Source organism: Cyprinus carpio, chromosome B6 (genome assembly GCF_018340385.1).
Source record: "Cyprinus carpio isolate SPL01 chromosome B6, ASM1834038v1, whole genome shotgun sequence".
Classification (NCBI taxonomy): domain Eukaryota; kingdom Metazoa; phylum Chordata; class Actinopteri; order Cypriniformes; family Cyprinidae; genus Cyprinus; species Cyprinus carpio.
The window spans coordinates 22,396,919-22,422,340 of record NC_056602.1 but is presented as its reverse complement, the minus strand read 5'-3'; the positions used below and the strand labels follow the sequence as shown (position 1 = coordinate 22,422,340).

The 25,422-nt window shown below is 36.2% G+C and overlaps 2 protein-coding genes across 3 annotated transcripts in view; both read left to right on the top strand.

Annotated features, from left to right (window-relative positions):
- Positions 1 to 6,531, top strand: part of LOC109069280 (testis-expressed protein 264-like) — a 62,308-nt gene extending 55,777 nt beyond the window's left edge. Inside the window, exon 4 of the mRNA XM_042726318.1 lies at positions 5,659 to 6,531. Within this exon, the coding sequence (XP_042582252.1) occupies positions 5,659 to 5,972 (314 nt within the window). The 3' untranslated portion in view covers positions 5,973 to 6,531. The remainder of the gene's footprint in view (positions 1 to 5,658) is intronic.
- A 1,619-nt stretch (positions 6,532 to 8,150) lies between these two features.
- LOC109081483 (metabotropic glutamate receptor 2-like) overlaps positions 8,151 to 25,422 on the top strand; it is a 42,802-nt gene continuing 25,530 nt past the window's right edge. The window contains exons 1-2 of one of the 2 annotated variants that reach the window (XM_042726316.1): positions 8,151 to 8,277; positions 22,615 to 23,314. In XM_042726316.1, coding sequence (XP_042582250.1) covers positions 22,805 to 23,314 — 510 coding nt within the window. In that variant the 5' untranslated portion in view covers positions 8,151 to 8,277; positions 22,615 to 22,804. Of the gene's footprint in view, positions 8,278 to 8,679; positions 9,490 to 22,614; positions 23,315 to 25,422 lie in introns of those variants that run through there. The other variant, XM_042726315.1, reaches the window with a different exon arrangement.

The following is a 25,422-nucleotide window of genomic DNA, read 5'->3' as shown; positions in this document are numbered from 1 at the left end:
TGCTAAAGTCTGAGGGCTGTTTTCTGCTCTGCACAGCTAAACAGAGTCATTACTCCAGCGGGACAACAGCTAAACTCAGTGTGTGTGTGTGTGTGTGTGTGTGTGTGCCTGCAGCTTTCTTAATTAAAGGCCGTTCAATCACAGCTGCTCAGCTGGATCTGACAAGTGCAGGTTGTGAATGCATGGCAGTTCATCTCGCGTTTAGTCTCTCTTTCTCCATTCATTTCTGTTTCTTTCATCTCTTAGGTGCTTTAACATGAAGCAAAGAACTTTAGATTTATGCATTGAGGACTGAGCTTAGATTTCAGTGCGGCTATTTCAGGCTTATTGGATGCATTCAGTGAGTTCTGTGTGAAAGTGCAGTGACATTTATTCATTCCAAATGCATAGCAGTATATAAACCTGCAGCACTTCACATATTCACATGTGCTTTCACACTACAAGCATTTCAGCTATAAATATATATATATATATATATTCGTGTGTGATTTCACATTTTAAGTTTTTTTTTTATAATTATATTTTTTTAGTTTTTTTTATATTTGGCTCAATATGTACAAAAATCATTATATATATATATATATATACATATGTGCTCATATATATACATGCCCCTTATAGAAAATATATTATATTATAACACAAACACAGATGTGCTCATAAATTTACATGTTATGTTTGCAGAAAATGTCAAAATAAGCCAGTTTATTTTAAAGTATGCAAAATGTTAATTTTAAAGTTTATATAGTGTCCACAAGACAAAATAATAACTGAATTTCTTTACATTCCCTTGAATCTTAATACTGTGTGTTGTTTCCTGAATGATTCATTTCAATTCAAGTTTATTTGTATATCGCTTTTTACGATACAAATCATTGCAAAGCAACTTTACAGAAAATTAAGTTTCTACAATATTTAGTAGTAGCTTAATGATCCATGATGTTTTTCTGTTTATCCTTTGTTTTTTTTTTTGTTTATGATTTTGTTGTTGGTTCTGTTGTTTTTAGTGGGAGGTTTTGGGGAAGATGCTGGAGTGCAGGAGCAGGAGGATTGACGAACAGCAGGCAGTTGAACTGCTCAGGACCAACGAGGGACTCGGAACAACTATCACAAAACAGAAAAACGTCATGGATCATTCAGGAAACAACACACAGTATTAAGATTCAAGGGTATGTAAACTTTTGAACGGGGTTCAAGTTATTATTTTGTCTTGTGGAGTATATATAAACATCTGTTTTGTGAAGTAGCTTATTCAGAAGAGTACTAAATAAAAATAACATGCAATTTTAATGATCCCTCTTATTTAGTTAATATTATTAACATATTTGCATATTTTGCAAGGGGTATGTAATCTTATGAGCACAACTGTATACGTGTGTGTGTGTATACAGTATATATATATATATATACACACACATAAACATATATATATATATATATATATATATATATATATATATATATATATATATATAATAAAAATCATATACATAAATATATATATACACACATCATATAGAAAATTCATATAAATATAATTTTTTTTCAGTGCTAGTAATGTGCTCTTTCTCACCATCGCTTACTTTGTCTTTTTTTCTTTCAAAATCCCTTTCGTCTGAAACATTTTACTGAACAAAAATCCTGAAGCTTGGCTAACAATCCCACTGGACCCAATTTAGAAACTAATTGAGGCAAATGCGATTTAAGAGGCTTTCCATGGAAAGATATGCTTCAGCTTTGTTGAGATTTCAAACCGTTTGGAGACCCTTGAAGCAAATTCTGCTACTGGAAGTTCATCCCCACATATCAAATATTTGACGTGTTAGTGCCAAAACTGTTTATTGTTTTTCAGTGATATACAATGGTGCACACTCTGTTTTAACAAGTGATTTATAAAGAGATACTATTATATGTATTATATATAACATGTATTATAATATTTGTATATCTACTAACACCTGCTGTAGACGGTGTGTTCAATTAAAAGACATGAAAAGTTAATTTTCAGAGTGTGACTTGTTTAATATCACCATGCTATTTATTACCATGCTCATATTATACTAGTTAATGACCATAGTGTCTCATTTTCCATATTGCCTTTCTCCTGTGGTCTCACACTCTGAGACTCAGGCAGGCCAGGATCTGTCTAGAACTGAACCCGATAATGACGATAAGGTGAGTTATTAGGGCCAGGAAAGTGATTAGGAAAAGTGGATAGTGCTGGTGAATTAGGGACCCGCTGAGCATCACGTTCTGCTCCCAAATGACCATTCTCAGATGTGACAATGATCTTTTAGAGAGTGTCATTCAAGCTGTGAACAGAGCTAATTCCAGTGTCACGGTGCTCAAGAGCACCAAGGGTACACTGTGCACAATGTGAAGGACAAGTACAGGCAAATTCACCAGGACCGGAAAGCCCAGTCTAATCTTAGCGGTGCCCTTTTGGGTTGTTAAAAGGTTTCTCACATACTCTGGCTGAGAGGGTATAATTAGCTGTGGTGACTTGGACTTGGGAAGGAAGATGCTGCTGTCTTACGAGTAGGTTTTAGATGAACAGTTTGGGTAACGATTTCTCTTTTAGTCCAAAGTCTGGGGGAAATACAATAAAAAAATAACACTTTTTATTCAGCAAGGATGCATTAAATAAAGTGACAGTAAAGATATTTGTAATATTACAAATAAATTCTATTTCAAATAAATGCTGGTCAATGAACTTCCTATTCATCAAAGAATCCTGGAAAAATGTGTATCATAGTTTCCAAATAAATAAATAAAGCAGCAAAAAAAGTACCTTTATTAATAATTGGGTACCAATAATATTTGAACACCAAATCAGCATATTAGAATGATTTCTGAAGGATCATGTGAAACTTGATGCTTAAGATTCAGCTTTGCCATCACAAGAATAAATTACATTTTAAAATATATTTAAAAAAAAAAAAATATATATATATATATTATATATATTTTGTTGTAATTTTATTTATATTACTCTTATTTTTGATAGAATAAAATATTAAAAAACTATTTAAAAAATATAAAATTGAATAAAACAAATTATTAAAAACTTCTTGCCACTTGTGTGTGTATTTTTATATAAATATAAATATAAATATATAAACAATTTTGAAAATAAGTCTACATAAAATATTGCTTGTTCCAGCATATAGATCCATATTTTGTGGTTGTGATTTGCATAGCCGAGTAGGTTCTTCCATTGACCAAGAGTTTATTACTGTTATAAAAAGACCGTTCATTCAGGCTTCTTGGGGAGGATTCATTTAAAATGAATGACATTTAAGCATATTTATGTGGTGGGCGAATATAAGGTGTGTTGTGGCCCCTAATGGGGTTTGAAAAGGTCTTCCCCTCTCTGCTCCTCTTTTCTGCCGGTGTGGGTCTTCACAATGAGCAGAGAGCTGGTGCTTAATTGAGATGCCATATCTAATATGTTGAGATGAGCTAGATGAGAGAGGGATCATTCCTTTCCATCTAAAATAATACTGGCAGGGAGGCAAGAGAGGTCAGATTCACTGCTGTCCTAAAGAAATTAGGCCAAATGGGAAGTTTTATTATAGTTTAAATAGCTGGTATTAGACTCACAGTGTAGATTCTCTCTCCCATTCTCTTTGTTCCTTCCTTCCTTCCTTCCTCCTCCCCTCCCTCTTTCATCCATCTCCATCCTCATTGTGATTCAGTCACTTTATTTGTTCATTTTAAGCATTTTAAAATAGTTTCAGCAAAGGATTGCAGCCATGACCCTCTTAAATGACACCTTATTGAGAGATCATGTGCTCTTGTCCAAATTTTTTTTGTGACCCAGAAGGTTTCAAAAGGATTGTGGTGGTTGTTTGGAATTATTTTTGTTTGTTTAGAATTATGTTAATTTATTTATATGTTTATTTAATTTTATAGGTTTTTTGTATTGTATATTTGATTTTTTTTTTGTATTCAATGATAATGTAGTGTCTTCTTTGTTGTTGTTTTTGAATCTAAGTACAGCCATAATAATGTAACTAGTACTTTAAATGTTAACAACTGCTTTGGGTCTTTGCCAGTTTAGCATGTTAGCATAGTGACCACTAAATTTGATTCATAAAGCTTCTATTCCTCGTTTAGGAATTCCTTTTTTTCCCCAACAGAATCGCAGCTGTTTACTGATGCCTCACCTTTAATTCTTTAATGGAGGCATTTTTTAATTTGGCTCAAACATAGCCTTTGGGGTTTGTTTTAGCTTATATTTAGCTTTTTGGCAATTATAGCTCTCACCTGGTGTGTGTCACGATAACAGCACAGCTTCTTGCAATTATACTGCTGTTAGTAAATGACTGTAACCCTCTGATGCTGAAATGCCATTAAAGGATCCCCGAAGGCTATCAGCGGTAACAGCAGGACTTTAAACTGCCATTTTCCAATTTAATTCTTAAACTTTTATTAGCTTTTTTTACTTTTATTAGCATTTACACTATTAAATATTCCAAGAGTGGGGTTTCACAACAATGTCATGTAGGAACTGTTTTTTGTTGTCCAAAGAACCTTTAATCATTCTTAAAAGAACCATTTTTTTCTTAGTATGAAGAACATTTTTATAATCTAAAGCCAAACCTTTTTTTTTTTTTTTTTTTTTACTATAAAGAGCATTTTGAGCGATCAAAAGTTTTTATGGATGTTAAAGGAATAATTCACCATCAATGAAATTTGCTGAAAATTTACTCATCCTTAGATTATCCGGGATGTAGATGAGTTTGATTCTTCATGGGAACAGATTTGGAGAGATTTAGCATTACATCACTTGCTCACCGATGGATCCTCTGCAGTGAATGGGTGCCGTCAGAATGAGAGTCCAAACAGCTGATAAAAACATCATCATAATCCACCAGATTCCAGCCCATCAATTAATGTCTTGTGAAGTGCAAAGCTGTGTGTTTATAAGAAACAAATTCATCATTAAGAAGTTTTTAACTTTGAACTATTTTTTCCAGCTAAAACAGGAGTCCTTTATCCATAATATTACTTTCTCCAGTGAAAAAGGCACCTCATCAGAATCAAGAGAGATATATGCACAGATCATGAACAGTTTTTAAGCAAAGAACAAAAGTCTAAAATGGCTCTAAACAAACATGATTTTGATGTGAGAAGACAACAGGGCGATGGACTTTTTCACTATTATGCATTGCAGACTCATATTTTGTCCAGAAGCGATGGTTTGAAGTTAAAATGATGGATTTGTTTCTTGCAAGCATGGAGCTTTTCACTTTCACAAGACATTAATTGATGGACTGGAGTCGTGTGAATTACTTGTGGATTATTGTGATGTTTTTTCAGCTGTTTGAACTGACGGCACCCATTCACTGCAGAGGATCCATTGGTGAGCAAGTGATGTAATGTTAAATTTTTCCAAATCTGTTCCAATGGAGAAACAAACTCATCTACATCCATGATGACCTGAGGGTGAGTAAATTCTAACCAAATTTATCAGTCTGTTTACTCAGAATTATTCCTAATAATATTGAAGGATCTCTTTATGAGTAGAATTAGAAAAATGTTGGCACAATATGAACATTTCCTTTGTATCCATAAACATGGACTACAGGGATTGGGTGATGCGGGGGCAAAATCTTAATTGATTGAAACCTGTTAATATACTTTATGTTTCAGGTGAACCGGAGAAAAAGTTGAGACCAGTGATCCAGGAAGTGGTTGAAGAGAGCAGGGATGTGATGGAGCCCTCAGCCCCGTTACTGGAGAGCTCTCAGCCGAGCCTGGGTGAGGAAGAGGGTCAAAGTGAGGATGGAGAACAAGGGAGCAAGGGATCCAGTGAGTCTGTAGGCAGTGGCTCTTCCTTTGAAGAGCTGGACATGGAAGTGGAAGAGGAGGAGGAGGAGAAGAAAAATGAAGCAGAGGAGGAAGACCATAATGGACAGCAGACGCCTATGATGGTGGGAGAAACCATCAGGAACAGGGAGGAGTGAAGGATAAAGCGGATTAGAGGGAATGTGGGTGAACGATGAGCGCATATGTGAGTGTGGGAGCATGTGTGAGAGGGAGAACGTTTGTCTGTGTCTTTGAAATCATCAAAGGCTTTTTTTTCTTCCTACGTCTTTGAAATTAACATCCCTAAACATCCAAAAAGTTACTTCTTTGTTATCAGCAATCAAGCAGTTATCCCTTTTAGAACCTTTTATTAAAGTTGACTTAATGAAATGCACATTATTCATCTGCTTTGTATTTATTTCTGAGAAAACAATTTGTATGTGTGGCTTTCTCTATTGTCTGTCTTCCCACGGTAATCATCAACTACATTCAGGCAGCAAGTAAATCAGGCAGATTCTGAAAATGAGGTTACACTATTAACGCAACTAAATGAAGCTTAATCAGACATTTATTATTACAGTATGTATTGTTATGTTCTACAGATGATGTATTCAGTAACGTTTGCTACAAAACATGAATAATTCATTCCAAATGCTGTCTGTTGCTGTAGAATAGAACTGAAAAAGAGTGAGAATAAAAAGTGCATGTTGTTAATGATTGGAGTGTGTTAATTTGACTATTTTTGTGCCCTCTGCATGTAATGGATTTAATGTTTTTTGGAAAAGAAGAAATCAATACAAACAATACACAGGACATATTCAAGTAAAACAGACTATATTTTCTCTTTCTTTACCATGTATTTTCTATTTTTTTGTCATTTTTCATAAGCTAATTAGGAGAGAAACAGGGTTTTCAGCCTAAGGACTGTTGTTTGTTTTGGATTATATTTTTCTTAGTGTGTCAGAATGTTTGAATATCAGTAGTATCATATGCTATTTCATCTTTTGATACTGATAGTTGTTCTCTGATGTTCAGCAGGTCATCAGTCTTTTACATTCTGATTCTGCAAGAAAATATAAAGTATGTGTAAGGCAAATGGGGAAGTGTTTTTGGTTTGTGTGTTCACTTCAACAGCTACGTCAACCTTCTTACTAAACAAAGATATGAAATATACACTTACCATTCAAAAGTTTGTGTTCTATAAGATGTGTTTTTTTTTTTAATGATTTTAAAAGAAGTCCCTTAGGCTCACCAATGCTGAATTTATTTGATCAAAAAGTAAAGCTAAAAAAAGGTCATATTTAAAATTAAAAATAACTGTTTCTATTTTAATATATCTTTTTCAAAAATTGTATATATTCCTGTGATGGCAGTGCTGAATTTTAACCACCATTACTCCAGTCTTCAGTGTCACATGATCCTTCAGAAATCATTCTATGTTGATCTGGAGCTCAAAAAAGAAATAATTAATAATAAATAAAATTATTTTAATCATCAATTTTGTAAACATTTGTGCTGCTTAATAGTTTAAAAAAAGAAAAGACAACAACAAAAAAAAATTTTTTGTGATATTATAAATGTCTCTAAATCTAAGTATTATAATTTCTTTACTTTTCTTTCTTTCTTTATAAAAATAAATAAATAAAAAATCATACTGACCCTAAACTTTTGAATGGTTGTGTGTGTAAAGTTCTATTATTTATTGTATTATTGTTGTTACTAATTCCCCAGTTGTTTTCTGCTGTCATTTGCTTACCTTAGTTCTTAGTCTTAATTGATAAGAATAGTGTCTTATTATCTATTTTATACCTCAGGAATCCCCTTTGGTGTAAATGTCCTCCTTTGTCATGCAGTTACTCTGAAGATCTGTTTAGATGATGTGTTTGCCATTGACGACACAGATCAATACAAGTGCCTTATCCTAAAGCTCCGGCTGAACACTTTGTCACAGGATTGTTGTGAGCTTAGTGAAGCACAGAAAAAGAGGAACTTTGGAGTTATGCTCCTTTTAACCTATTGTCATTGGTGAAGCAAAAAGAAACCCATTAAGTGGCCACAATGTATCTTCTATATTTGTATGTAATGTATCTTTCATTTATTGCCTTCTTATTGCATAAACATAATATCACACTTGCAATAATGCTGCTGTAATGAACAACAACCCGAGGCTGAATCTTATTTGTACTTCTGGTTACCACCACAGTAGCACTATTACCTGTATGACATTGTTTAATTAGAGTTTGGCTGTGTTTTAAATTCAAAAGAGCACTGTCGTTTCCATGGAAGGCAGGATGTTAGGTAGAATGACAGCTTCAGTCACTATTCACTTTCACTGCATGAAAAAAAAGGCATCATGAAAGTGAATGGTGACTGAGGCTGTCAGTCCCTAATATTTCTGCCTGACATCCCCTTTCTTGTTCTACAGAAGAAGAAAAAATCATAGGGGTTCGGAACAACATGATGGTGACTAAATAATTGAATTTTCATTTTTGGGTCAACTATCCTTTGCTCTTAAAATGGTCTTACTTTGCTCACTGTACAATATGTTATTTTGCATATCAATGTATTGTTTACTAACTCTGTCACTTACAATGCAACGTGTTTAGGATCCTTCCAGGAATAGCTATGCTATCTGTGTAAGTAATCTTTCTTTAATTTTCAAGACATTGATGGCGATCTACAACTAAACAGATTTCGCAGGCAAACTCTCTCGCAAGGCTAAAACATTGATAATCCAAGATGGGATGTGACTGGCTCAATGGCTCAACACACAATCTATGTTCGGTCTGAGAAAATCGTCACGGGAGCTCGTGCCCTCGCGCGCGCTTTCCACTCGTGTCATGTTGAAACTTGTCTATCGACCTGAAATGGGACACTGATCTCATGATGTGTGATTCTGACAAGCCATCCTTAATACATCGGCGTGCAGACTGGTGCTTGGCCAATTAGACAAAATCGACACAATCTGACGTCTTTCGACGTATTTACATATTCTGTGTCTCGAGGTGCAGTTAGAACAGACCGAGTCAAGTTGTTGTCAGCATAGTTTTCTCGATAGTTCACTATATGCGCTCAGTGATCGTTCGTTGTAGATGTTTCTGGGCTAGTAGTTGGTGAATTGGAAACGCATTTAACATACATGCCCACTTTCGAGTTGTTTTTCAGTTGAAGAAATCCAGTCGATATTTTGAGCTCATCGTTTCAGGGTTAGACATCAAATCTGTGCAAATGTAATCCCATCAGAGCACGCACGCATGCACACACGCGCTCATAGGGTCGTCAATAGGCGTTAAACTTATGCATAAAAGGTGTGACACTTCAAATGCATTTCTTTAACGCTCTGTGATACGTAGAAAAGTTTGTGTGCAGCAAGTGTTCTTAAGCGTTTTTAGGTAGCCTAATTCAGTCTAGGTGGCAGAAATTCTCAACGATTCTAATGACGCGTGCGACGCCTTTTCAGCACCACGGACAGTTCCACGCGCGCATAGCGTCTCCGAGGAGCGCGCTCGATGCAAACTTCACCCGCTGAAAGAAACCTGCTGGAATTCAGCCATATGTTTTAAATTCAACATTAGAGTAATACGAAACTGTATGCGAGGATACGGACTTCTAACCGGATGTCTTTAAGTAGATCGGCCAGGAATCTGTCGATGAGAGGTGAACTGGACAGGTCAGGTAAGATGGTTATCGTCTTATTCTTATCTCTTGATATAATTTTACTATATATGCTTTCTGGAGATCGGTTAGCACGACATATGCAGACAGGGATAAACTTAGCGTTGCTAACAGTTGGTTAAAACATGCATTGCATTTTAACATCTGACGTGATCAAATAATAATAATAACATCAACAACATAGAAATTACTTCTTTAAAATAAACGCATTGCATTGTTTTCATTTGCACAAGTCTTTTGGATTGACACGTTTTCAAAAAGGCAACACAAGCCAGCGTCAGATCAGATAAACAATCGTACAGGTAACTGTATCTCATCACATATTGCTTTGAATAGCAAAACACTCCCGCTCCGCTCCGGGGTGTGTCTGGAAACGCATCTCTGGATGGATAGAAAGCCTGTTCCCACTACTCCAACTTCTTTTCTCTAAAATCGTGGCTTGTTGCATGTATGTTCAACAGTTTCGCGAAGTGAAAAAAGCAGTGGATATAATAAGCTTCGCATTAACATATCAAAAGTTTGTTGACGGTTTAAGTGAGGAATCTTATTAAAATGACTTTATAAGGGCTTACGTTTTCATCTCAAAGCTTGTCGACATTTCACACCACCTTGAAACTTCCTGAGTCGTATTAGGAATCTTACATGTTTCTAACATGTTGCATTATAACATTTGCATTTGATTTACAATTAAGACACTATTATCAATCATACAATAAAGTGTAGCGGGATGTCTCTTATTCAGTTGTTCATGTGAGATACGCTGTAAACATTTTTAATAAATTTACAAGATACAGCATTTTAACAAAATCAAAAGACTATTGCCTTTAGAATATAGGCTACCCCCCCCCCCCCCCCGCATTTGATTTACAATTAAGACACTATTATCAATCATACAGGGAAGTTTTTTTCTTTTCTTTTTTTATTGTGGCTGTGTCTAAACCTTTCTCTCGAATCACAAAATACTGTGTTAGTTCATGCCCTGTTTTGATTGCTGCCTCTCTGAAATGTTTAAAATCGTGATCAGATCCAGGATATAGCCTATATCAGCTTTATATCACAATGTGCACGTTTGACCACGTCTAGCTGGTGTCTCCTAAAATGACATCATACGGGAGTTAACAACATTAACATAAGAATCTTTTCATTTTTCGTCCCTATTTATGAATTTAATTTAAAAAAAAAAAGAAAAAAAGAATGCATTAAATATGCGAGCATGGCAGCCAAAATCAAGCTGTGGTTTAAAAATAAAAGAAACACAAACAGAGGCGAAGAACCGCTAGGCTGGTTAGTTTTAAATAATTCAAGCTCGCGACGGACTTGCTCTTATCTTCTCCAGTGAAGACTTGCGCGAGAGTCAAGAATCGCGCCACGCAGTCTCTGCTCAGTAAAACTGGAAAACGAGAACCGACACGGTTCCCTCAACAACTGAATGATTTTTACGACGATCGGTTCAGTTAACGTTGTCAGAACAACGCAGAAACAAGGCGACCAGTGTATTCCGATTCTCAATCGAAGGACTCTTTTGAGTCGGTTCTATTTAGTGAATCAAAAACAGTTATGAATCACCCGAATGTATTCATACATTTAAAAAATGTGTGAATGGATGGATAAAATATATTTGATTATTTGTTTTTTGTTGTTTACTGATTAGGTAAAATTGGATTGCATTTATTTTGACTTAAATTAAGAGAGTTTAAATTATTTTACATTTATTTCTGAATTGTTGAATTCTGAAATGGAGCAAAAGAGAAATTGAGTGAAAGAGTTAGAGAGAGAGATATAAATAAAAGCCAATCCTTAAGGTCTCAGTGATCCAGTAAAGTGGAGATGCTTCTGTGAGCAAGTCTAAGCTGCTTTATCACTGCCATAGCGTGTAAAAGTGCCTCCTTAGTCCTTATCTGCAAGTAACACAGCCGCTTTGAAAACTGATCAACAATAAAACTCAGAATTGCTAACACAGAATTCAACTAATGGCTTTTCAGTCTGGACGACAAGCATTTTGATGGTGGGATAAATCACAGATGCTGACAAATGTCTGTGGGAAATAGATTAACTTCTCGTGAGATTAATCTGCTACAGGAATGACTGATAGGTTACAGCAACAAAGATAGTAAAAGTAATGCGGTGTAAAGTGGGGTGTCACAGTGGCTTAATGGGAGTATTGTCACCTCACAGCAAGAAAGCTTCAAGTCCTGTCTGGGCTGGGAGAGCTTTCTGGGAAGAATTTGAATGTTCTCTTTCTCAATCTCATGTCATTTCAAATGTTTATGACTTTCTTTCTTCTGTGGAATATAAAAGAATATATTTTGAGAGTGTTTTGGAACGACAGGAGGGTGAATACACGATGACAGAATTCATTTCACAAGAGGACAATGGGCTTGACAGTTGAGTGAATGTTTTCATTAAACAGATGTCTGTATTATCACTTCTCCCTCTCAGATAATCACGCATCGTTTTATTAATCTACCACATGATTAACAGATTAAATGATTGCTACTGTATATAAAATGAGAAAGGAAGCTGAATTCACTCTTATCGCTTAACAAAGTTTCACCAAATGATGAATATAAATCACTTCTTCTTCAAAGTTTGCTTAATGGTGCATTCTTATGATATGTTTACTTTATCCCAAATAGCAAAGCTCATTGATTTATCATTATTTCAATGTTAAATCAAAGATATTTGCTAAGTGCAATGCCATTTACGACATTATAGCAGCTTTTTAATGTCACCAATCTGTCGAATGAACTTTTACGGTAAAAGTGATGTGTGAACAGTGAATGTCTTCATTTTTTACTCTGGCAGTTTGAGGTAACATTAAGATCCTCTGGAATGCATCAGGCACATTCAGTAGCAGATGGTGTGTGTTTCTTGTCAAGCATCTGGTAAAAGACTTCTGGTAAAAGAAATTCTGCGACCATGCAGATCCCAGGAGAGACTCGTGCACAGAGACAGGAGGATCTGTGTGTCTTTTGTGCATCTGTGCAGTAGGGCACTTGTGTATATACAGTATGTGTGTACTTCTGAGAGAAAGGGAGAAAAACTAAACCAAATGCAAATATTTAGAAGTAAAGGCAGACATGTAGTGGGGTTTCATCACAGCGGGTCTGTGCTATGTACTTTGTCCAACAGGGAGAAAAGACCATATGTGTGTTTACTCACACTCCTGAGAGTATGTGTCAGATACATAATGTGATGTATTAGGATTGCATAAAAGTGTTTAAAGGCAAAAGGGAAACCCAGTATGCAGCAGCTCATGGGTCTCCAGTAATTGGGACATGAATAATGTACAGGTTTAGAGAAGGAGGGGCGAGACCATACAGAGTGCAGAGGAGAAGCTTTCCTTATGTCCTTGTGTTTGTAAAAGACGCTACAAAAGTAAGAAAGACACTTATATACAGTATGTTGAAATCAACTGCAGATACACACACAGGCACACATACAGTAAAAATGCTACAAATTTAAGTAAAAATCAAATTTTGCAACCAAGCAATCTCTTGATCTTTTGTGTAGTGGATTTCACAGTGGTCTGCAGTATGGGGAGTTTGATTGGCAGCATTTTAAAGGGTTAGTTCACCCAAATATGAAAATGCTGTCATTAATTACTCACCCTCGTGTCGTTTCAAACCCGTAAGACCTTCGTACATCTTCGGAACACAAATTAAGATTGGAGCTGTCTGACCCTGCACAGACAGCAATGCAACTGAAATGTTCCCAAGTCCAGAAATGTAGCAAGAAGATCTGTGAATTAATCCATGAGACATCAGTGGTTCATCCGCAGTTATACGAAGCTATGAGAATACTTTTTGTGTGCAAAAGAAAAAAAAATAAAGATTTTATTCAACAATTTGTCTCCTCCGCCTTGGTGCCATTTTGGAGAATATCTCAGCTGCGTCACGTCGATACGCTGTTTCTGTTCAGATCAAATCACAACAATGTAGGAAACAGTTCCGGCGTGACACAGCTGAGATGTTATGTAGGTTGTAGTTAGGGTGATGCGGAGGAGACAAATTGTTGAATAAAGTCGTTATTCTTTTTTTCTCTGAGTGCTTCCTCATTGTCACGCCCATGGACTGTCTGTGTGTGTTTTTCTCCCCACATTCTCTCCGTGACCCAGTTTCTCTCATGTGTGATTGTTTCATTTGGTTCAGATGTGTCTCAATAATTACTTAGTTTAGTCCTGTATTTAAAGTGTTGTCTGTCCCATGTTCCCTTGTCCAGTGTTAAACGCCTTGATGTGCTACGTGCATGGCCGTAGCCAGGCCTTGAAAATTCCAGGTCCAGGGTTTTTTTCTATAATAACCCCCTTATTATAGAACTGTGCTATAATAACGCCTATAAATACAACTAATTATATACACTATTAACACTTTAAAAGGTACAGGAATGTAGGTGTTTGTGAAATGTTTTCTCTGTTTTGGAGGGATGATCATTTTTAAATCATACCCTATTTATTGCATCAAATTCTTTTATTATTTGTTATTATATATTTATGGAGTGGATAATTTTGTCAGTTGTTTATTATTCATGCATCCATACATATTGCTGTTATAGTTTTTATTTATAACCATTACATAGCTGATAACTTTGTCTAGTGCTCTTATGAATGTTTATATAGCATGATTTGTGAAAATTGAATGGCTAGTGTTTGCGTATTTCATTTAATTCTGTAACCTGCTTGTTCTAGATCTCTGCACTAGTGTTAAATGCTACAGATTTTGATAGCGTCGATAACGTTTCTGACAGAAACCGAAGTTATTTCAAATCTTTTGCAAATTAGATAAGATAAAGATATCGCAGACCTTAAACAACGCAACTTCCTACTTTATTAACTTTCTAAAGTGTCAAATTAAGTGGAAAAGTGTGCCATCACTTACAACTCTCTCAAGCCTCATTCACTCCGCCAGCGTCTCGCAGTGATCATTTTTATACCACGGATGCTAAACATTCTGAATTAAACTGAATTATACATGCAGACATTCATATGAGGAGTTTAACAGCAAATTAGTCATTCAGAGAATAAATTGTATTTTTGAACATGAAACATTTGCCGAGGTCCGGACCTATTTTACATGATGGCTTTCTTATGGGGTGTTTACGTGTGTCTCCAGCCTACCCTGTGTTTCCCTGCGTCTGGATTATTAAAGACTGTTGTTTATGATTATCCCTCTTTTCATCGCGTTCCTTGCTCCTCTCTGTAGCAATCGTGACACTCATAGGCTTTTAGTTCCTGTGGACTTTGAAATATCTGAGAGTGATGTCCAACTGAAGGACTAGGTAAATGAGTTGTTAACTCCATTCGATTCCAGCTTGACCCATTCAGGCCTTTTTGTGAACATAATAGTCCGTGAATATAATAGGAGGCCATTATTCCATTATCTGCTGGTGTCTTGGACAATGTTACTTCATATTTGGTAATATTCATTTTGTTTGTAATTTTTGCTTCCTGTGAACACTTGAACATGACTGAATTTAAATATTAAATATTTATATACGTGTCTTTTATTATTTATTTAGGAAATATAACACCAGCAGCACTGTTTTATTGAATATGCTAATAAATGCTTAGTGCATTTAGCCTTGTCTAACTGTCATTTTGGCCCCTTGGAGTGAGCAGTTGTACACACTTGATTGCAGTTCCCCTTCAAATGGTAGTTGATGATGTGGCTGCTCAAAGGGCCCTGAGTAAGGTGTTCAAAACCTCATTTGGACAGCAGCCACTGTCTCTTTGGATGGTTATCAAATGGCGTACCTGCTGGGTTGTGGCATAACTCACACTCACAGTTGTTCGAATTGGATTTGTGGTTTGGAGCTCCAAATTAAAAAGGCATTTGTCAGCTTGTCGAAAAATGTACTGCAATCCAGCGATTAGCAGAAACTGAAGTTGTAATTCTGTCAGTTTATTGTTTTCAGCTTTATCACTGCCAGGACGGACTTGGCACAGCACGCGCCCAAATGTAGCAGAGACCGAGAGAACCTGTTATTTTCTTACGAGTCTGTAATGTGCATTTATCGCATGGCTAACTGTGGCAAATGGAATTTAAAATTGAGCGTTTGGTATTTGACGGCGGTGATTACGGTTTAACTGATGAGTGATGTGGACCACTTTAAATAAAGCAACAGGTTGGTCGCATAAGATCAGGTTATCGCTGAGAGGGATTCTTGGATTGATATGAAAGCGTGCAGCAGCATACATGCCCTGCTTCCCCTGAAAAGTCTTTTTTGTCATCTAAAATGTGGCCTGAAATTCATTTACATAGTTTATCCTCTCTAATCAGTGCAGAAGAGCCCTTGTATGGAATTCCTCTCTTACCTTTTCCTCCCTCGGCCCTGCGGTTACATAAAGATGACCTCTCTCCTAGATGTGCTATTACCATATTCATGCTGCTCTTTTTGCCAGCATGAGATTGAAAATACTGTAATGGATTAACACTTTGGGAGGATCCTCCTCCTCCTTAAGGTTGCTCATTCCTTCCTCTCTCTTATTTGGGTTCTGTCTTTTCCTCCGTGCTCTGCCAGCATCTCTCAGCTCCCCTGTGTCTTCACACTGCGTGGCTGCAGCAGTCTTGAAGACTGGCAGAAGCAGCGCCATCAAATTGAAGAGGCCATCTGGTGAAGCGGAAGATACAAGCAATAGTGAAGAAGGAGTGGAGAGTAGAGAGACGGGGGAAATTGGACTGGATATTCAGGCAAATTTATGGGTCTTTAATTGCCATGTATTTACATAATTTGAATAAATGTAAATGTAATATTCCACTTCAGAGCGGTTACTTGGTGGTTACTGAGAATTGCCATATCTCTAGTGTAAATATGCAGACATCCATCTCTACGTGGAGATAAATAAACTACAGAGCTTTAAGTCAACATTAAATAAAAATGTATTTTCTTAAAGGGAAAGTTGTTTCTTATAATTACCCTCATGTTGTTCTACATCGGTTTGCTTTCTTCTGTGGAAAACAAAAAAAGAAGTTTTAAATAATATTCATTCTTCCATACAAAGAAAATGATAGTAAAATAATAATAGATGTAAAATGTATTTCATGTTGACTACAAGTTCTGCATTGCTATCAGGACTCATCCTTGTTTTCTTCCACAGCTGTTTGCCATTTGTCCCAGACCTGATTTCTGTTCACGATCACGAATATGGGACATTTTCAACATTTTAACATTATACTGCACTGCAATCCAAGATTGACTTCAACAGAACCTCATCTTACTTTTACAATACTTCTCTCTACCTGTATGGTGTCAGGTATTACTTAAATAGCTTATCATCCAATAATAAATTCTGTTGTGGAGAGGAGCGGTCTCGAATAATCTTTATGGTTCCGAGGGGATGCGAGTATTAATCCTTAAGAGATGCGGTTCAGGGGATGTATGTCGTGAAAAGATATAGCCAATTTACACCAGCTTCTACAGGAATTCCCATAGGGTCTCCACTCCCATCCTAGCAGACTAGATTGACCCTTTTAGCCTCACTTCTTTCTCGCTCGCTCCCTCTCTCTCTTCCTTCCTTTCACTCTTGTCTGGCAAGTTTCCATGGAAACAAAGGGTAGGGAGAAGACCCTAATGAGTAAGTGTGTGTCTCAGTGAGATGAACACATATATTTTTGAGATATGGACGCACACACTCCAATTCCCAAGCACTCCCTCTCCTGCTGGTCAGTTGGACTTCTGTTTGGCTGTTCATTTCTTCATTCTTGATTTTTCATTTGATGTTTATGACACTCGTCCTGGTGAAAAGAAATAGTCTAATTTATAATGTATTTTTCCTCCTGCTGGTTTGCTGTAGAAAAAAAAAATACTATGATAAATACTATAATAAAATGAGATTGTTATGTACCACTTCTTCCGATTTTATTACAAAACCAGAAGTAAATAACTTTAGTCTCAATTTTTAGGGTCTTGCTGTCTTCAGTAATTAAAATAAAAATAATTTGCAAAATGTACCTCATAATCATCTTCAGATTCTATATAGAATAGGAAGCCTGTTTCTGCCACTGAATAATAAAAAAAAGCTAATTGCGACTTTTTTTCTTGCAATTGCTTGTTTACATCTCGTAGTTGACTTTTTTCTTTAAAACTTAATTTTGTCAAAATTTAAAGATATAAACTCACAATTGTGACTTTTTTCTCAGAACTGCATGCACTTGCGAGTAATTAAGTCAGAATTGTGAGATACAAACTCACAATTCCGAGAACATATCAGTAACCCCCCTACCCCACCCCACCCACCCAAAGGAGTAGGGCTTTATAACTTGCAAAAAATCAGAATTGAGAGATATAAATCGGAATTGTGTGAAAAAAGTCAGAACTGCGAGATACAAACTCGCATTTGTGAGAAAAAAAGTCAGAATTGCAAGCTTGTATCTCACAATTCTGACTTTGTTTCTCACAATTACGAGTTTATATCCCGCTGTTCTGAGAAAAAGTCTGAATTGCGAGTTTGTATTTCACAATTCTGAGAAAATAAAAACAGAAATGCAAGTTCATATTATGCAGTTTGGATGAAGTCAGAAATGTGAGATAAAAACACTTTTTAAACCTTTTTTATTTTCTATTAATTGGCGGAAACGTGGTGCCATAGATATGATATTCAAATAATGATAATAATATATATATATATTTTTTTTACATCCCAGGAATGCCTTGGTGAGCAAAAGGGAATTTATATATACAGTTGCTGGTCATATAATTAGAATATCATCAAAAAGTTGATTTATTTCATTAATTCCATTCAAAAGTGAAACTTGTATATTATATTCATTCATTACACACAGACTGATATATTTCAAATTTTTTTTTTTTTTTTTTTTTTTGATGATTATAACTGACAACTAAGGAAAATCCCAAATTCAGTATCTTTTTTTTTTTTGATGTAACTTAAGACCAATACAAAGAAAGGATTTTTAGAAATCTTGGCCAACTAAAAAGTATAAAAATGAAAAGTATGAGCATGTACAGCACTCAATACTTAGGTGGGGCTCCTTTTGCCTGAATTACTGCATCAGTGCGGTGTGGCATGGAGTCGATAAGTCTGTGGCACTGCTCAGGTGTTATGAGAGCCCAGGTTGCTCTGATAGTGGCCTTCAGCTCTTCTGCATTGTTGGGTCTGGCATATCGCATCTTCCTCTTCCCAATACTCCATAGATTTTAAGGTCAGGTGAGTTTGCTGGCCAATTAAGAACAGGGATACCATGGTCCTTAAACCAGGTACTGGAAGCTTTGGCACTGTGTGCAGGTGCCAAGTCCTGTTGGAAAATGAAAATTTTCATCTCCATAAAGTTGGTCAGCAGCAGGAAGCATGAAGTGCTCTAAAACTTCCTGGTATACGGCTGTGTTGACGTTGGACCTCAGAAAACACAGTGGACCAACACCAGTGGATGACATGGCACCGCAAACCATCACTGACTGTGGAAACTTTACATTGGACCTCAAGAAATGTGGATTGTGTGCCTCTCCTCTCTTCCTCCAGACTCTGGGACCCTGATTTCCAAAGGAAATGCAAAATTTACTTTCATCAGAGCACATAACTTTGGACTACTCAGCAGCAGTCCAGTCCTTTTTGAAGCGAGACGCTTCTGATGCTGTCTCTTGTTCAAGAGTGGCTTGACACAAGGAATGCGACAGCTGAAACCCATGTCTTGCATACGTCTTTGTGTAGTGGTTCTTGAAGCACTGACTCCAGCTGCAGTCCACTCTTTATGAATCTCCCCCACTTTTTGAATGGGTTTTGTTTCACAATCCTCTCCAGGGTGTGGTTATCCCTATTGCTTGTACACTTTTTTCTATAACATCTTTTCCTTCCCTTCGCCTCTCTGTTAATGTGCTTGGACACATGGCTCTGTGAACAGCCAGCCTCTTTTGCAATGACCTTTTGTGTCTTGCCCTCCTTGTGCAAGGTGTCAATGGTCGTCTTTTGGACAACTGTCAATTCAGCAGTCTTCCCCATGATTGTGTAGCCTACAGAACTAGACTGAGAGACCATTTAAAGGCTTTGCAGGTGTTTTGAGTTAACTAACTGATTAGAGTGTGGCACCAGGTGTCTTCAATATTGAACCTTTTCACAATATTCTTAATTTTCTGAGATACTGAATTTGGGATTTTCCTTAATTGTCAGTTATAAACATCAAAATTAAAAGAAATAAACATTTGAAATATATCAGTCTGTGTGTAATGAATAAATATAATATACAAGTTTCACTTTTTGAATGGAATTAGTGAAATAAATCAACTATTTGATGATATTCTAATTATATGACCAGCACCTGTATATATTCCAAACTTTTGGATGGTAGTTTATGTTCCTCTAATCTAACTAAAAACTCTATAGTTTCACAAAGTAGCCACAGACTTTTGCAAAAGTTATTTTTCAGTATATTTTCTATTAATCGTGGCAGTAGTAATTCATCAAAATATTAAATCATGGGGAAGAGTGTTATATCCAAGCATATATCACGGATGCACATAGTGTATGTAGAGATCACTTCTGACATTTTAAACTGCTAATTCAGCATCTTCCACAACTTTGCATTCCAACTCGGCCTGCAAACTGAGGAAATGTGATGTGCAAATGGCATTCAGCACAATTTTCTTAAACATGTTGGGACTGTTACCTGATTTGCATAATTCCTTTAGTGAATGAGGTGCCGAAACAATTCAGACCGAACATGCAGATGATGTTATATTTCACCTATTGAAATTCCACTGATTTTCAGTTGAAAAGTCATAGTAATGTAAAGGTAAATAACCACCTCAGCATGCGGTCTCTCCACTCACACGTTCTTCTCACACACTCCAGGAGTTGAGGCTGCAAACCTCATAATTATATCATTCACAGCGTCCGAAAGCTATACTCCACACCTCTTAGCATGTGTGAAATTAGAATGTATGCTCCCCATTGATATGCTGGCATATAACAGAGAGAGAAAAAGGAAAGAGAGAGAAACAAAATGAGGCCTGTTTGGTCAATTTGCTTACTACATGGGGAATCTTTTATAAAAAAATAAATTAAAAAAATTGACGTGTATGCTGTAACTGCATTTTTTAAGGTCGCTGTCTTTCTGAGTGCAAATATATGCAAGCATATATACTGATGTGAGTTCTGATGCTTGTGTGTGTGTGTGTGTGTGTGTGTGTGTGTGTGTGTGTGTGTGTGTGTGTGTGTGTGTGTGTGTGTGTGTGTGAAGCAGCTGTTGGCTTACAAGCTGTCTGATAGTGATCCCCTACATGAGTTCAGGCGAGCTAGCTTTACACTACAGTGGTCACACTATCCCCTGAGCAGAGAGCCTAACACACACACACATACACAAGTGAACAAAGCCCTCAATGGACTATCCAGGAGCTTAAGGGAAAGGGGCCTTAGGGAGCCCATACCTAGCGCTGTGAGTTAACAAATCCGGCAGCCCGATGGAATAACAGAGAAATTCTGAGAAATTCAATTCTGAGAGTTACAGAGAAAATCAGTGCAGCCAAATGATGATATTTCAACTGCACAACAAATTACATTTGAGTCTTTCATTTGGGGATCTCTTACAACCACTGATAAGCAAAGAATAAAATCAAATGCTAATGATCCAGTTTCCCCTCAGTCTAAGTCAAGTTTTTTGTTTTGTAACTGCTCACTGAATTGTTTGAAATTTACTGGTCAGATTAGTATCCTAATGATGTGTGATCTATTGAACGATTGAAATGTCTTGAAGCCTTTTAAAGCATTACTCATATAAAGGATTTTTTTTTACAATTACATTTAACAATGCAATGAAACACTGGTATTTATGATAGTTATTTATGATAGCAATCTTCTAGTTTCTCTCCCTTGATGTTATGAAAATGTTTTTGGTCCATAGACAATTTAACATGATTCTTGAATCACAGATTTTACAAATTGCATGCATATTGAAATATTTTTACTTTGCAATATTAAAATGTGAGGTTTTCTCAATTGTCTTTTAACTGTAACTCAATTCAGTAGTCAGTAAATGCCAGAAAAAATAAGACAGGTCCAGTAACTCAGTTAAATCTATAGCATGATAAAATGTAATTTTTCTTTTTTTTTTTTTTTTTTAACCACATGTAATATATGTTGCTGGTGCACTGAAAAAAAAAATTCTTACTCAATATTTTTGTCTTATTTTTCAGTATGTATATCTAATGATTATTAAATAAAGATATGCTTACTTGAGATGAAAAACCTAGTAAGTCTTTAAAATTAAGAGTTTTTGCCTAAAACTAACTTAACAAATGAAACCTTAATGTGGTGTTACCAATTTCTTTTTGAATAAAGCAACAAATTTCATAACTTAGCTTCACTCTTCACATCAATAATAACCCCAAAACTCCACCATATGAGAGAAAAGATGCAAAATCCCAACATAGCAGAACATTAAATATTAATGAGTTTCTACTTTTTTCATCACGCTTAAAAACACATAAAATAACACTTAATTTCAACATTTAGTCTCCCCATCCAGTCCCAAGCAATGCACGCTGGGAAATAGAAATCCCCGTCCAGATTCGGTAATGCTAATGCTACAGTAATGCTACCAATGGAAATTATTCGTGTGGTTCCCACACAAAAGGATTACGAGTAAGATCATTGTTCATCTTCGGAACATATGTGGAGATATATTTTTCTAAGAGAAGAAATTGTTGAATAAAGTCATTCTTTTTGTTTTCTTTGCACACAAAAAGTATTCTTGTAGCTTCATAAAATTAAGGTTGAACCACTGATGTTACTATTTGAGTATTTTAACAATGGCCTTCTTACTTTTCTGGGCCTTGATTATGGCAATTGTTGCTGTCTATGGAGGATCAGAAAGCTCTCGGATTTGTTTAAAAATATGTTAATTTGTGTTCCAAAGATGAATAAAGGTCTTAGGGGTTTGGAACGACATGAGGATGAGTAATTAATGACAAAATTTTTTTTTTTGGTGTTATTTTTTTTTTATTGTAGAAAAAAAGAGTGTGGGAAATTTTAGTTTTTTTTTGTAAATGTTTTTGTGTCCAAGCTTATTATTCACTTATCTCTTTAAAAAAGAAAACATGGGTAATGGTAAATTAAAGCAATTGTTGTGTATTGCAGTGCAGCATCTAATTCCCACTTTCTCTCTGTTTGATTAACAGATTGTGATCTTCACTAACTCCACTAACAAGCAGGAGATGGCGATGATGCTTGAGTTTGCCTATGCCTGCTTACAAACGCACTGAAGAGTCTGAACAATTTCCTTTAGCACGGCCTGAGCTCAATCCCTTTCCAACAAGTGAGACTGCTAAATAGGGATTGACCTGTAAAGCGTCCAGATCTTTGCTCGCCATGGCTCATAGGTCAGCTCATTTCAGAGGTCACGGCCCCTCCTGGCCGCTTCATCTCACTCTACTGCTGCTTCTATTGGCCAGGACACCCCAGGCTTTGGCTGTCCCAGGTTACAACACTGACACCTCCAAGAAAGAGATCATAATGGAGGGGGACCTGGTGATTGGAGGCCTGTTTCCTGTTCATCAAAAGGGGGAGGGAGCTCAGGACTGTGGCCGTATCAATGCACAAAGAGGGATTCAGAGACTGGAGGCGATGCTGCTAGCCCTGGACAAGATCAATCAAGATGATCAGATTTTGCCCGGGGTAACGTTAGGTGCCCACATTCTGGACACTTGCTCAAAGGACACATATGCACTGGAGCAGTCGCTTGAATTCGTGCGCGCTTCGCTTACAAAAGTGGATGATAGTGAGTACACGTGTCCGGATGGATCCTACGCCATCCATGATGATGTTCCACTCGCAATCTCTGGAGTGATCGGAGGATCCTACAGTGATGTATCCATACAGGTACTGTTTCCCGTCTTCTGTGTTTATTCATCTGCTTGTTTGTTTTCTTCCAGCACAATTTCTTGAAAACCAGATTATATGTTGTGATGTGGCAAGTCATAAATGTGCATTAGGAGTCATTTGCATGTATATTGTGTTTATCACACTATGGCTGTCATTCGGCTGTATGCACAAGCCTGCAGTTTAGTTCAGTTAACTCTATAAACTCTACTGTATTATAGCTGATACAGTATGCACATTTCTGAAGCCTCTACAGTAAATTATCAACATAATTACACAATTTGCTCAAAAACCTGTTCTATATGCCTTATGTTGTCTGATTGATAGTTTACACTTTTTTAAAAAAATAATCTAAAACTGTCCACCTTCAGGTTGTGGCACAAATATCTTTTTGCAGTAAAATATTTCTATAAAATAAAGTAAATAATAAATATTATATTGTAAGTAATATTTTAGGGGAACACTATCTGGACTGTAGCAACTAAAAATTTACTCAACGTAATGTTTAGGGAAATCATATGCTACATCAGGTGTTTGAGGCACATATATTCATGCATATATATATATATATATGCATGAATATATATATATATATATATATGTATATATATATATATATATATATATATATATATATATATATGTGTGTTAGTGTGTTTGTTAGTTGTCTGCTATACTGCTATAAAGAAGGTGTCAGAAGTTCATCTTACTTTATGGCTATATAAATATCAACAAATATTTAAGCAAAGCAAATAAAAGGTTAAGCAAAACAGAAAGTTTTTTTTTTCAGTTTTGCATGTTAGTCCTACTTTATTTGTGCTTTCCTTAAACATATATAGTTCCAAACAAAGAACCTTTATATATTTATTACAGCAACACAACATTTTTCATTCCTGAACAACACTTCTGAATTAGTTTCTGAATGAATTAGCATTTTTGTACAAATGAGTTGAATGAATGATTCAATGGCTCCTTTAAAGCTCCAGTTTGTGACTTTTGTAATTGACCACAAGAGGGCGCTTTAGGTAATTTATTCGTTTTTGTATTACCTGTAATTGATTTGCTTACCTGTCTATCAATACACTCGCGAGAGCAGAGTCTCTGTCAAGTCCAAGATTTTCGCGCAGCTCTCTCCATCTCGTTAACGCCTGGCCGATATTTATCCTGGTTTTATTCCTCCATTTGTCACACAGTCTGCGTGTATCCGAATATGGACGCTTACGTTTTACTGGCACTTCAATACTCGCCAAAGAGTTATCGTGATCCATAACAATGACAACCAAACCATACGCGCGGCTATAACATAACCACCACTTCCGCATTTGACCATGTGATATTCCGGTGTGGTGGAACATCACGTGGTCTACACCGGGAAAAAAAATATAGAGCGGACATTGCGTCACTGAGAGGCGACATATTTTTTTCCGGGACGGCCAGTTATTTAACCTCGGCCTTTCTCTTAAAATAAAAAATCTTTGGAGACTTTTGAGATATTGTAAGTACACAACTGGAGGAAATATATCACACTGTGCAAGTTATTTTCGGAAATTTTATTACAAAATTCCTACATATTGGAGCTTTAATGCCTCAGTTAATTGTATTATTGCTAGTTTAATCATCATTATTTAGTAAATCAGGTGAATGAAGGATTCAATGGCTTGCTCCCAAAGAAAGTTATTTGTTTCCTTTCTGAATTAAATAATGTTTTAAATAAACTGGTTGAATGAATGATTTATTGACTCAGTTGTATAGACAGTATCTTGCCATCACCTACTAGTGTAAAGATGTATGTTATAGAAAGAGTCAATGAAAATTCTCTAATGTACAGTATTTATGTAGATATCTTTAACTTTGAAAATCTCACTTCTGTGGTTCATACTGCAGCATTTAGTAAGACAAATTTGCAGTCTCTTAATGAGAAAAATTGTAGTGATGTCTGGCTACCTGTCATCCATATGCTCAACCCATCCAATTTGCGGCCAACCATGTGGCGTTTCCTGACATTCCCTGGGATGTCAGGAGCAGACAGGCTGCAGATGCTAGCTTTAAGGAATCAAAGCTGACAGTGACAGCTTGATTACACTCTCCACAGATCTACTCCCTGAAGA